The 13,838-nt window shown below is 44.4% G+C and overlaps 1 protein-coding gene across 3 annotated transcripts; it reads right to left on the bottom strand.

Moving 5' to 3' along the window:
• Positions 1 to 1,382: 1,382 nt before the first annotated feature.
• On the bottom strand, positions 1,383 to 13,538 carry MRPL45 (mitochondrial ribosomal protein L45). Of its 3 annotated transcripts, XM_011289173.4 has the most exons (8): positions 13,341 to 13,524; positions 12,273 to 12,450; positions 11,315 to 11,432; positions 8,046 to 8,144; positions 4,421 to 4,469; positions 2,640 to 2,789; positions 2,023 to 2,196; positions 1,383 to 1,840 (listed from the first exon to the last, which is right to left on the bottom strand). In XM_011289173.4, the coding sequence occupies exons 1-8, from the start codon at positions 13,404 to 13,406 to the stop codon at positions 1,754 to 1,756; spliced, it is 921 nt and encodes a 306-aa protein (XP_011287475.1). In that variant the 5' UTR covers positions 13,407 to 13,524; the 3' UTR covers positions 1,383 to 1,753. The 3 variants fall into 3 exon arrangements, with proteins under 3 accessions (XP_011287475.1, XP_019673340.1, XP_011287476.1); XM_019817781.3 differs by lacking the exon at positions 2,023 to 2,196 and having other exon boundaries at positions 13,341 to 13,538; XM_011289174.4 differs by lacking the exon at positions 8,046 to 8,144 and having other exon boundaries at positions 13,341 to 13,530.
• Positions 13,539 to 13,838: the final 300 nt, after the last annotated feature.

The following is a 13,838-nucleotide window of genomic DNA, read 5'->3' as shown; positions in this document are numbered from 1 at the left end:
GCCATTTGCTCAGCTGGATTTGATCCCAAGGGGAAATGAAAATTGCACTTATCCTCTGGCTCCCTGGTGGCAGCTACCGCTTAGCTGCTATTTAGGATTATCTAGAGACCCCTGAGACAGATCTAGGGGAGTGGGATGAAACAGCTTATTTGAAGCACTGTTTTTATATATTCAGAGAAATCAATTGGTCATGTGCCCACTAAGCGTGTTTCTTCACATCTCTGCTTCCCTGCCCTCCCTGGATTACTTCCCCTTCCTCCATACTCCCCAGCTGTGGATCCTACTGAAAGCACTTGCCTTCTCACTTTGCCTTAATCCAGGGCTCAGGCAAATAGGATGTGGCCAGACCTCACTTCAGACAGGCTGCAGACTGATGTACATTTTAAGCCAAAAGGGCTGAGACTAAACGGTATATGATAAAGAGTGGCTGCTCTGGATTAAGCCGCCGGTGCTGCCTCTCCCCGGGGCATACACATCTTGTTCCCACAGTCTGCATTCAACAGCTGTTGTAAAAAGATCAGCTTTCCCCAGTGAGGACTGGTCTGTTGTCTGCCTTGCTGAGACGGTAGTTGTAGAGAGACTGAGGAGTTAGGTTACAGCAGTTACTAGATGTAGAGGAGTTACATCAGTTACTAGAAACTGATTCTGGTTTCTTTGGATTCTGCTCTCAGGATAAGATCAGAACAGATTAATCCTGACCCTAAGGGACAGACTTGTTAAAAGAAAATTCTAGGCTTGAAAAATACAAAGTATGAGAATTAAGGTCCTATTTTTTAAGGGGGGCCCCCAGTGGGCTGATAAATAGTAAAAGTCAAGCTTGTTGCTGGTACAGTGGTTTCCCTGGTCGTACCTCAGATGACCCAGACACACAAGCAGGTGAAGCCCCACAACCTCCTCCGGACAGCCCAGCTAGAGCCCAGGAACAAGCAGGAGCTGGACTGCTTCACTCTCAACAGGTTCATATTCTAGTATGATCGCTTTACCGATGGGGGCTGAAAAGCATGGTCACCATCTCCAAAGGGGGCTAGAAATCAGGGAAGTCTTACAGATGGAATTCTCAAATGGATCAACTCCTCCATGGCCCCTGCCTCCTACCATGCTTCCTGGGATCGCACTAGGATGCAGCCGATAATTAAGAACATGATCGAAAGGCTGAAAGATAAATGATTTCTTTGGATTTACATTCTTCTACGAAGTACAAATGATGACTACGTGAGTCAGTATATGAGAAAAGACCCTCTTCAATGAACGCTAATTATGTGTCCCAAACCTGGATCTCCCGGAAGTCACATCGCTCAGTTCAGCCTACCTTCCATTTGTGCCATCTGAAAGCTGGTCTACTTCCAGCGTAAACCCTGGGAGAGGTACAGAACCCACCACAATTTGTCCAACACCCTGACAGTGTTTTATTTCAAACTCTGATCCCTGCCTTATAATTAAAGAGAAAATTCTGCCAGTCTCTGCTGCAGGAAAAACAGGTATCCAAACGTATTTTCGTTGAGCTCAGCAGCTAGAAACACAGTTTAAAAAGGGAGAAGTGGGTCCGTGGCTGTGCATATCAGCCACCCACCTGGGCCCAGCCATCAGCCGTGGTTGCCAAGGAGACAGCTGAAAACACCCAAGCAGGACAGGAGAGGACAAAGGTATGTCTTTCTACAGCATGATGAAAAGATGACTGACTTCACAGTTCCCAGACTCCATAGCTTCTGGCCATCTCATCAGCCATGTTTCACCCCAGGAGTCATTTTTGCCATCAGGGTTGCTGAAGCTTATGGGCCTCTCCTTGTGGCTCCTCATAGTCTTCTCCAGGTTTCAGCTGGGGCCCAGGGATCATCACCGTCTGAAAGAGCAGGAAGCTGAGTTATCTACCTTCCAGGCCCATGACTTACGGAGGAGAGATTCACCCCCACCTCCTCTATGGAGGATTCCCCTTCCCTGGTGCTGCATCACCCCGTTTCTCCACTAGGAGGAGCCCAAGAGGAGTGGCTTAAGATTGCACAGCACTCTCAAATCACGACTTACCTTAAGGATGGGCTGCTTAGGGGGTGCCCATGGGGGGATGACCTTGCCATGCATTCTCCAGCTCCCATAGGGATTTACCAGATGCTTTTCAAACACAACATACTCCAGGACATCCCTGGGCACACCTTCCTGTCCATACATCAACCGGCCAAACCGGTCATAGATGGCCAGAGTCTGCAAGGATGAAAGCAAATCTGGCCTATTAGTACTCAGTTGGTTTGCTTTTTTTTTTTTTTTTTTCCTTTTCTATGCCACACAACCATTCTGAAACAACCATAACAAAAAATTTTAATGGGTAGAAAAAATTACCTCGGAATTCTGAATTCAGACTAAGTGATCAACTACTGACAGTTTACTCTTGGAGGGTTTTTGACTGGGGACAGGGTATAGGAAGGTGGGAGAGGGAGGATCAAGAAGGGTGGGGGAGAGTATCCTCACACCTGTCTTAGCAGAGCTAACATCCACAGTGGGAAGGGCACCCTGACAGAGCAAGGAAGACCATGGTGAACCTTTCCTTAGAGCCCACAGTCCTGGGAAACTGTACCCAGGACTCCAGAGGTAGATACCCAACCTGAGAATGAAGAAAAGCTGGGAGGAAAGCAGACTGGTGCCTCTACCTGCCGGGTGTGCATGCGGACGGTGACCTGGCCATATATGTTGCCCTGGTTCATCAGACTTGAACAGCGAACCTGAACCACCTGAGGCGGTTCTAAAGATTCTACGAAGCTCCAACGGACGGTCTTATATTTGATGTCCCAGACCATGTCCTGAGGGCAGAGGAGAAAAAATTCAACTGGGGTTTTACTTTCCTTTAGGAAAGCTGGTGCTTCTGGAATTCCACACCTATTCTCACTTCCAGAGATACTACAGGCATCACCTAACATTTCCCACCAAATGCTTTCTTGTGCCTATTTTTTCTCACCTTTCCAAGTTTTTTAAAAAAATATTTATTTGGGGGGGGGGGCAGAGAGAGAGAGGAGAGAGAGGGGGCCCACACAGGCTCCACACTCAGCACAGAGCCCAACTCCGGGTTCAATCCCACGACCGTGAGATCACGACCTGAGCTGAAATCAAGAGTCAGACGCCTAACCGACTGAGCCACCCAGACACCCCACCGTTCCAAGTTTTGATTAATTTATTGCTCAAGTCCACCTCGAAACCACTCTTTTCATCTAAATCAACAAATCAAGACCCACCTACCTCCTCAAGGAACCTTCTCCAAATCAATGAAAAACATACTCCAAACTGCCAGTTAAAATACCCCATTACCCCTCCCTTACACTTAAAATTTTTTTCCTTAAAAAAACTTTTTTTTTTTTTGAGAGAGAGTGTGAGCTGGGGAGAGGTGCAGAGGGAGAGAGAGAGAGAACCAGAGAATCTCAAGCAGGGTCCACACTCAGCGCAGGGCCCAACTCAGGGCTCAATCCCATAACCCTAGGATCATGGGTGAGACAAAATCAAGAGTCAGATGCTCAACTGACTGAGCCACCAAAGCGCCCCAAAGATTTTATTTTACTCATTTATTTTGTTTTGAGAGAGAGCACGAGTCGGAGAAGGGCAGAAAGAGAGAGAGGGACAGAGGATCCAAAATGCGCTCCATGCTGATAGCAGTGAGCCTGATGCGGGGATCAAACTCACAAGCCATGAGATCATGACCTGAGCCAAAGTAGGCCACTCAATCCACTGAGCCACACAGGCGCCCCCCCAAAGATTTTATTTCTATGTAATCTCTATACCCAACATGGGGCTCGAACTCATGACCCTGAGATCCAGAGTCACATGCTCTACCAACTCCAGGGACCCCTCCCTTACACTTTTATAATCTGCTAGTTCTTGTACATGTTTCTGTTGACTGCATATATGTTGTTTTATTCCACCCCTTGCCTTGTATCAGTGAAGAACAGAATTTTATAGGGAATAAAGGCTAAACTGCTAAGACCAAATTAGTTACACTTGACCACAGGAAGATGAGGCTAAGTTGATAGAAACTGAAGTTCTTATTGTTCTTATTCTTGAACCACAAAGTCCCGATATTGGGAAGTCTCCCAAAGTACCTTAGCACCCTGGCTAACACAAAATGTAAGCCTCGTAAATGCTAAATCCTTTATTACACTGCAGGCGCATGTAGGGCTGCCTAACGTGGTCCACACCCTGACCTGAGCATCCATACCCTGAGGTTTCAGTACTGCTTGCTGAGGGACTTCCTCCTACCTCATCTGCCTGGCCCTTACCAAAGTCCATGTCAAGTCAGTACCATTCAGTCAAAAAACAATGGAACCTCAGCATTTGCCTTAAACTTCCTGTACTTTCAAAATCAGCCCTTCTTAAGAACCTCGAGGTAATGTCTAGAATCTATCCATTCAGAACTCCCACAGTTCTAAAGAGGTTGAGAACCTACCGGGAAACAGTTTTCAGTTACCAAGGTATGAAGCCGGTCATGGTCTGAGCTAAAAAAGAAAGAGATACAGATCATTGGGTCTTGCTTTATGACACTGTACAAAAGCTGAAAATAGCCCTCAAAATGGAAAACAATTCCTTTTTACAAACATTCTCTGCATACATACTGTAAGCCACGTAACGTGCTAAGTTACCTGGGCACACAAAGATGAACATGATTTAAAAAAAAAAAAAAAACAATCCTGGGGGGGTGCCTGGGTGGCTCAAGTTGGTTAACTGTTTGACTTCAGCTCAGGTCATGATCTTGCAGTTCGTGAGTTCAAGCCCCACATCAGGCTCTGTGCTGACAACTCAGAGCCTGGAGCCTGCTTCAGATTCTATGTCTCCCTCTCTCTCTGCCCCTCCCCTGCTCATGCTCTGTCTCTCTCTCTCAAAAATAAACATTAAAAAAAAATAAATAAAAAAATAGAATACCCTGAGATCTAATTGCAGGTTGAAGTTATGTTTGAATCTCAGGAGCAGAAACAAATTTCTCAGAAATTACTATACATCCTTACGATGGGCAAGAGACCCTCACAGATCCATCATAAAAAAATCAAAAGCTCCTCTCATCTTCTCTTACCTCAAACACATCATCAATACCAAATGGACTGGCCTTGCAAGTTTCACTATTCTTTTTTTTTTTTTCCTTTTTTAAAGTAATCTTGGGGTACCTGGGTGGCTCAGTCCGTTAAGTGTCCGACTTCGGCTCAGGTCATGATCTTGCAGTTTGTGAGTTCAAGCCCTGCATTGGGCTCTATGCTGACAGCTCGGAGCCTGGAGCCTGCTTCTGATTCTGTATCTCTCTCTCTCTGCTCCTCCCCCCACTCGCGTGCATTCTCTCTCTCTCTCAAAAATAAACAAACATTTAAACAAATTAGGGGCACCTGGGTGGCTCAGTCAGTTAAGCGTCCAACTTTAGCTCAGGTCATGATTTCACTGTTCATGAGTTTGAGACCCTCATGGGGCTCTGTACTGATGGCTCAGAGCCTGAAACCTGCTTCAGATTCTGTCTTCAACTCTCTCTGCCCCTCCCCCCACACACATGTGCGCTCTCTCTAATACAAACATAAAACATTAAAAATGTTTTTTATAAAAAAAAATTAATGTCTACACCCAATGTGGGGCTCAAACTCACAACCCTGAGATCAAGAGTCACATGCTCCTCCGACTAAGCCAATCAGATACCCCCTCTCTTACACTCTTATCTGTGAACCTAACCAAAAGATAAGCATCGGTCTTTTCTGGTCCTTTCCTTCTACTCCCCTACCACCTTTGCTGCAACCACAGTGACTTGTTATGCTGATTCTATGCAGTAGGCAGCAATAGTAAGAAAACAGACAGCAAACCCCAGCTCCTGTACATACAGAATTTTAGGAGGTTCCTAACAGACAGGCTTCAAGTAAACCTAAGGTCATGCATGGATTAATGTCTTTCAGATCCACATTCATGACTTTTCCCCACAGTTTAATACCTCCTGGGAAGTTTAAGTCTTTGTTCCTTTAAAAAATCTTGTCCCTGGGGCACCTGGGTGGCTCAGTTGGTGGAGTGTCCAACTTCAGGTCTTAATCTCATGGTCTGTGGGTTTGAGCCCCATGTCAGGGTCTGTGCTGACAGCCTAGAGCCTGGAGCCTGCTTTGGATTCTGTGGCTCCCTCTCTCTATGCCCTTCCCCCACTCATGCTCTGTCTCTGTCTCAAAAATAAACATTAAAAAACAAAATTTTTTTAAAATCTTGTCCCTAATGCTAGAATGGGATTAGTTTTATCCATGTGCTTTGCCTCCACCTCTACTCCTAACAAAAGAAAAGATTTCAAGTCATTTCCCCCACTGTAGCTCTAGACTAGACTAGACTGGACTAACCTGAGTTGTGGTGACAGCTACCATGACCACCAGGCCAGGCACCTCTCAATGAACTCTTCCTCCTCACTATCCTGACCTAAAAATCTTCAGTGGAAATAAATTCCCTTGTCTAAGAGTTCACTTACCATTTACGATAAAACTTACACTGAAAAATAAGAGGAAGACATCTGTTTCTAACAACACAATGGACTGAGCTCGTATAAAACTACTCCCACTATAAACATCTAGAAATGTTGGGACAGGATAGAATACACACAAACATACATACATTTTTAAACTCTCCAGCCTACTTCACAAGAAAGGTAAGTCACTAGATGCCAAAAGGAAAGAGAACTAAAACCAGAATGGAAGGAATATAACTTGACACCATGACAGCATATGGGATGATTAAAGGGATCTAGAAATAGGATCTGATGGGCACCTGGGTAGCTCAGTCAGTTAAGCATCCGGCTCTTGGTTTCTGCTCAGGTCATTATCTCACAGTTCATGAGTGCAGAGTACAGAGCCTGCTTAGGATTCTTTCTTTTTCTCTGCCCCTCACCCACTCATTCTCACTCTCTCTCAAAATAAGATAAACTTTAACGTTTTTTTGTTTTTTGTTTTTGTTTTTTTTATTTATTTTTGGGACAGAGAGAGACAGAGCATGAACGGGGGAGGGGCAGAGAGAGAGGGAGACACAGAATCGGAAACAGGCTCCAGGCTCCGAGCCATCAGCCCAGAGTCTGACGCGGGGCTCGAACTCACGGACCGCGAGATCGTGACCTGGCTGAAGTCGGACGCTTAACCGACTGCGCCACCCAGGCGCCCCAAACTTTAAAAAAAACTTAAAAAAAGAAAGAAACGGGCGCCTGGGTGGCGCAGTCGGTTAAGCATCTGACTTCGGCTCAGGTCATGATCTCACGGTTCGTGAGTTCGAGCCTCACGTCGGGTTCTGTGCTGACAGCTCAGAGCCTGGAGCCTGTTTCAGATTCTGTGTCTCCCTCTCTCTCTCTGACCCTCCCTCATTCATGCTCTGTCTCTCTCTGTCTCAAATGTAAATAAACGTTAAAAAAAAATTAAAAAAAAAAAAAAGAAAGAAACAGGATCTGATGGCTAGGAACAGACTCTTCCTAAATCCTTGAACCCTCAAAGAATAGGAAGTTGGAACTGAGATCCCTGCACAAAGCTAGGACCCTTAAGAATCCTGCACCTGCAGCAAAGGGAGACTACAAAAATAGTTCACCAACTGAGAGATAAAGTTTCTCTCTGTCTAGGGCTGGCTGGGTACGTGTATGGGGGCGGCGGGAGCGGCTAATAAAGTCGTAAGCCCACATTATGCTCAGATGTGAAGACAGAATTTATGATACCTGTATAAGAATTCCTAAGATAAGAAATTAACGTTAAAAACTGGCTGGCTCAAACACACACCTAGGCCTATCTAGGTCACTCTAGAACTCTTAAATCAATCAATCTATATATATATTTTTTTTTGAGAGAGAGCACACATACACGAGCAGGAGAGAGGGACAAAGGGAGAGAGAATCTTAACCAGGCTCCACGCTCAGCACAGAGTCCAATGCGGAGCTTGATCCCTTGACCATGAGATCATGACCTAGCCCGAAATCAGCTGACTGAGTCACTCAGGTACCCGGGTCACTCTAGAACTCTTAACCAAAGGAAAAAAAAAATTCTGTGCCTAGAATAACTGCTAAAAACATAACAGGTATAAAATACGAGTTCACTTACTTGTTTAGACAAAGGTGAGCTTCAATAAAAATATCCTTAGCTTTTTCAGGGAAGTCCTTTATTTTGAAATTAGGATCATGTTCTCTTATCTTCCGGACTCTGTAAAATTAAGTGTAAGAATTCTTTGTTTCTTTTCCTTTAATGCTTATTTATTTATCTTGAGGGAAAGAGAGAGAGAGTGAGCAAGAGTGGGAGGGGCAGAGAGAGAGAGAATCCCAAGCAGGCTCCACGCTTTCAGTGCAGAGCCTGATGTGGGCCTTGATCTTATGAGTCGTGAGATCGTGACCTGAGCTGAAATCAAGAGTTGGATGCTTAACCAACTGAGCCACCCAGCTGCCTATTTTTTTTTTTTTAAGTAAGCTCTACGCCCAACTGGGGCTTGAACTCACAGCCCTGAGATCAAAAACTGCATGCTCTACCAACTGAGCCAGCCAGGCACCCCAAGAATCATCTCTAAAGACTTCATACAATATCCATAACTCAAAGCTTACATTAACCTCCATTAATGTCTGTTCACTTATTCAAAAATTCTGAATGTGCCAAGCCCTATAAATTCAACCTTCTAACTCACACTTAATCATGCTAAAGAAAGACCAAGTCTTCTCAAAGTGAAATTTCAGAATTCTGGCATCAAAGAAAACATCCTATAAACACTAAGGAAGAAAACACAGGTTTCACACATAGACTCAAGAATCAGAATAACACCAACATTAGAAATTAGAAAGACAATGAAGCAGTGCTTTTAACTGAGGAAATTATTGAGCTCAGAATTCTTTACCTGGGCAAATTATAAATGAAATAGGAGAGTAAGCAAAAGAGCTTTTCCTAGGGCACCTGGGTGGCTCAGTTGGTTAAGCATCTGACTTCGGCTCAGGTCATGATCTCACGGTTCATGGGTTCAAACCCCACATTGGGCTCTGTGCTGATAGCTCAGAGCCTGGAACCTGATTCAGATTCTGTGTCTCCCTCTCTCTCTGCTACTCCCCTGCTCACACTCTGTCTCTCTCTCTCTCTCAAAAATAAATAAACATTAAAAAAAAAATTAAAAGAGTTTTTCTTAGACTTGAAAGATCTCATTTATTTATCATGCCCTCTTTCTCAGGAAGCTGATGGGGACTGTGCTCCACCAACATAACAGAATAAACTATGAAAGACAGACATAAGATCCAGGAAACAGGGAACACAACACAAGGGCAAGACAAAAGGAGTTATCAAGATGATGAGAAAAGTAGATCCCAAGATGTACAGTGGGCCTATAGAGCAACTGGTCCAGGAGCAACCAGTGGCTTAGTTGGTTGAGCATCTGACTTAGGCTCAGGTCATGATCTCACAGTTCATGAGTTGGAAGTCTTGCATCAGGGTCTCTGCTGTCAGCACAGAGGCCACTTTGGATCCATCCTTTGTCCCCCACCCCCTCACGCTCTCCCCAAAATAAAAACATTTAATAATAATAATAATAATAATAATAATAAAGCAACCAGTCCAGACTGAAAGCAGGTAAGAAAACTCCTGGAGGGATTTCTTCTTGAAGATGAAACTGATAAAATACTTAACGTTTTCAACGTATTGAGAAGAAATTTGCACAATGTGAGGTTGTGTAAGCAAATGAGGAAAAACAAACAGAAAACAAAAAAACACTCACACTTAACTCCAGAAAAGAAATATTAGGCAGGAAAAGTCATGATAATGTACAGCATGACTCAGCGGTCAACAATATTCTCATAGTTATAATAATGTAAACAGAGAATTCTGATCTAATCAAAGTGTTGAACATACTAAAGGATGAGAGACACCATAACCAACTGAAATTTATCCCTGGAATGCAAGGTTGGCTTAACATTAAAACATGCATTAACGTAACACAATATGTCAACAGACTAAAGAAGCATATATCACATGATCATCTCAACAGACAGAATAAGCATTTGACAAAATCCAACACCCACTTCACACTGTTTTCACCTGAGAGCCTTGCTTGTGCTGCTCTGTCTCCCTAGGATGCTCTTCCTCACCACACCTCTCTACCCAGCTAACTGCAAGCAATTCTTTAGACGCCACCTTTAAATGTCATTTCCTGCGGGAAGCTTTCCCTGAGCTCCTAAACCAAGTTATCTTTCCCTGTCATATGATCCTATAACACCCCTACTTCACCACACCTATAATTATTTAACTGTGTGTAATCAGTATTTAATGGCTGTTTTCCTCCCTTAAATGATAACTCAATGATAAAATCACATGTGTTTTGTCCATCATCATCATGGACCTTACCACAAAAGAGAGCACAGTCCCAGAGAGAAATACATGAGAGGAAACCATCGCAGTACAATTACTAGAAGTGTACAGTTACAGTTACAGTAAAGGCAGCTCCAAAAAGAGTCCGGGAAAGACTAAAAGCAGACATGATGCTCTACTCATTTTTGAGAAATGAGCTGGGGTTATCAAGTAAAGGAGGAAAAAGGCATTTTTCAGGTAAAGGAAAGAATGTGCAAAAACAAAGAGTCATTGCACAGTACCGTCAAGGAAGTGGCAATTAGTTTGGAAACGGTGAAGTTTAGGATGAGAAAAATGGAGTAAGATGACAGTAGAAAGGTTAAGCAAGAACCAGATTTACAAAAAGCCTTGAATACCACTGAAGAAGTCTGGATTTTATTACAGGTAATAAGGAAACATAAAAGAGTTTTAACAGAAAGGTGGTGTGATAAGATGTGAATTTAGAGAAGCAAATTATGGCCACGTGAAGTATTAACAATGACTCAATAAGCCTGTGCACAGAAATTTATAAATGACCCTAAAGAACTTTGGAGTGACAAATATAAATGTTTCCATCCTTTCAATTAAAAGAAAGACTAAGAAGGTTTTGGCTTCTGCTCCTTAGTTAAGACCTAGCTACCTCCATAGGCCAGGTCTGTCTTCTTGACCCTTTTTGACTTTTTACTCTCTGTAGTTCCAACTCTAAGGTACTTCTCAAAGAAAGATGCTTTTATTATTACTTTAAAATTTAAAATATGTAATCAAAAAAGTGTTCTACAAACTTCTAAGTCACTCCCTAACTGATGTGACAAAAAATACCAATAAAGGTTGAGATGCTAAGAAATCAAAATGCCCATATTCTTCAACATTAACTAAATTCTATTACAGAAAAAAATACACTGTCAAGTCATCAAGGGAGTTATGTCCAACCCAGTTAACCTACAATGGCCTCTCTGGATTAAAGCAGCAACAAGAAATTTGTATTCTAATATCGATTCCCAGTTGTCTCCGACACCTACGACAATTGGGAGGTCACCTTCTTCTTCAACCGCTCACTTCTCTGTGCCAGTCCTTCCTTCGAGAGAGAGGACAAGCGAGCATCACCCTCTGGAGGAACATAGGCGTCAAAGATACCAGCTGTAATGAAAGAAGAAAACAAGGCATCAAAAGCTTAAAAAGTTATCTTGAGGTCATATAAAATTGAGAAGTATCATGGACATAAAGTAGACTTCCGTGTAGAGGGAACTATGTTACATTAGAAAAAACAGAGTAAGAGGCACCTGGGTGGCTCAGTCAGTTAAGCCTCTAACACTTGGTTTCGGCTCAGGTCATGATCTGTTTGTGGGTTCAAGTCCCACATAAGGCTCCACACTGACTGCGAGGAGCCTGCTTGGGATTCTCTCTCTCCCTCTGCTCCTCCCCTGCTTGCGTGCGCTCTCTCTCTCTCTCTTTCAAAATAAACAAACTGGGGCACCTGAGTGGCTCAGTCGGTTAAGCATGCAACTTCAGCTTAGGTCATGATCTCACAGTTCATGGGTTCGAGCCCCACGTCGGGCTCTGTGCTGACAGCTCAGAGCCTGGAGCCTGCTTCGGATTCTGTGTCTCCCTCTCTCTCTGCCCCTTCCCAACTCACGCTCTGTCTGTCTCCGACTCTCAAAAATAAATAAAAACATTTAAAAAACATTAAAAAAAACCCCAAAATTAAAAGAAAAAAATAAGATAATTTAAGTTTTCTCTCAGAGCCTCAATTTCTTCTTGTACAAAATAGAGCAACTTCACCCTTGACCTCTAGGAACAGTGTGAAAACAAGATCAAAGATGACCTCATAAAATATGGTGTACATAAAGTAAATCATTATCAGGGCTGAACTGATTTTGTAGTCAGTTAAATACAATGGATCACAGTCCAAATCATTCCACTTTCCAGAATATCTCTGACAGGAGATTTGGTCAGGGTCTCGGAAAAACCAGGCCTCACCTGTACAGGCCAGGTGCAGAGGACGCTCCAAACGCTCCGGAGGAATGACCAGTCCCGCTTTCCGGGCATGTTCTATAAACTCCTTTTCTGATTTGTACTTGGGTTCATAAGTAGGTGGTGTGAAACGTTTTTTAGTTCTCACTGGAACTACAACTGTGGACTGAGTCACCAGGACTGGCTGCAAGATAGGAAGTTAGGATAAAGGTAACCTGGAAAGAAATCTATCTTGAACAAACTCTAAGCAAAGATAGAAAGGACATATTCAAAGAATGACTTAGAAACAATTATAAAGCCACATACCAGGGCAGGGACCACTTATGGGTGTCTTAACCAGAAGCCTGTAAGCAACCTTTATTAGCACTCAACATTTACTAAAGGCTTTCCCCTAGCACACGACTATGCCAAGTCCCAGGGATGCACGGTTGATTAAAGCAAGACTTCTGCCCTCAAAGGACCTTCAATCCCACAGGAAACTTAAACATCAACCCAACACTGAAATGAGAGGAATGCTATTATTAAAGCCTAAGAAAAGTCCTGTTCTTGGCATCTCCTTTATATTTACTCAGATAACATACGGCTCATTCCACTGGGAGGCTAACTGTAAACTTTATTTTGTCATTCTGGCTCCCAAATGATCAGTAACCTCTTTAGAGGCCAGATCTCTTTTCTCTATGACCATGAGGTTTGTTCAGTCAGACGGACAACGGGAGACTCCCTCCTTCTCAGCTGCTGTTCAACGTAAGGTATTTATAAGAACCAAGGGGGTAGCGAGCCCAACTTCCAAACCTTTAATGCCCCCCCCCCCCCCCCCCCCCCCGCCAAACAGACGCAGAACAAACTGGAGAAAGTTCATCTCCGAGAACTTGCCCGTCTTCGTGGCCTAACCCGGGCTCGCCCCACCCCGCCACTTAGCTTAGTCGTTGGGTCGCGTCTACCTCAAACTCTTTCGTAGCTAGGTGTGACTGGCATCGCCCAAGCCCACCAACGACAAGTGCAAAGCGAGTATCCCCCTCGACTGTGTGGTCCTCATCCGGCCCCAGGAGTCCTACTCATCCAGTCCCTACCCACCTGCCGAGACCACCATCCTAAAGCTCTGGATAAACAACACAAACCCCGCAGCGTGGGGGCTGCCATTTTGTTCCCGCAAAGGCCGCTGGGATGGGGACTAGGAGTGAAGAGCCGGGGGCTGAAGAAAGGGCGCAAAGGGTGGAGCTAGCTTGGGTGTGGAATTTTCCAGGGCGCGCGCCCTCAGCCGAAGTGTGAGCGGCGCGAACGCGCACGTGCGCGTTGAGGGGAGGAGGGCAGGGCGAGAGTACAGACTGCGCGCGTGCGCACTAAGAGGCGTTGGGGGTAGGGTGGAACGCACGGCTGTCACGCGCCAGAGAGCGCCGGAGCGGGAGCTGCGCCTGCGCTCGAGGTGTTTTGGGCGCAAGGAGTTGCCGCATTCTTGCAAGATTGGGACGTTGCTGCACCTTGTTTCCATCCCCTAGAAAAGGTGTTGCCCTTCGGAGACAAGTGTTTTTCTTTGATCACGAAAAGACCAAAAATGAATAGTTTTTGGATCTG

The sequence above is a fragment of the Felis catus genome, chromosome E1 (assembly GCF_018350175.1).
Source record: "Felis catus isolate Fca126 chromosome E1, F.catus_Fca126_mat1.0, whole genome shotgun sequence".
NCBI lineage: Eukaryota > Metazoa > Chordata > Mammalia > Carnivora > Felidae > Felis > Felis catus.
This window is presented reverse-complemented; position numbering and strand designations above follow the sequence as displayed.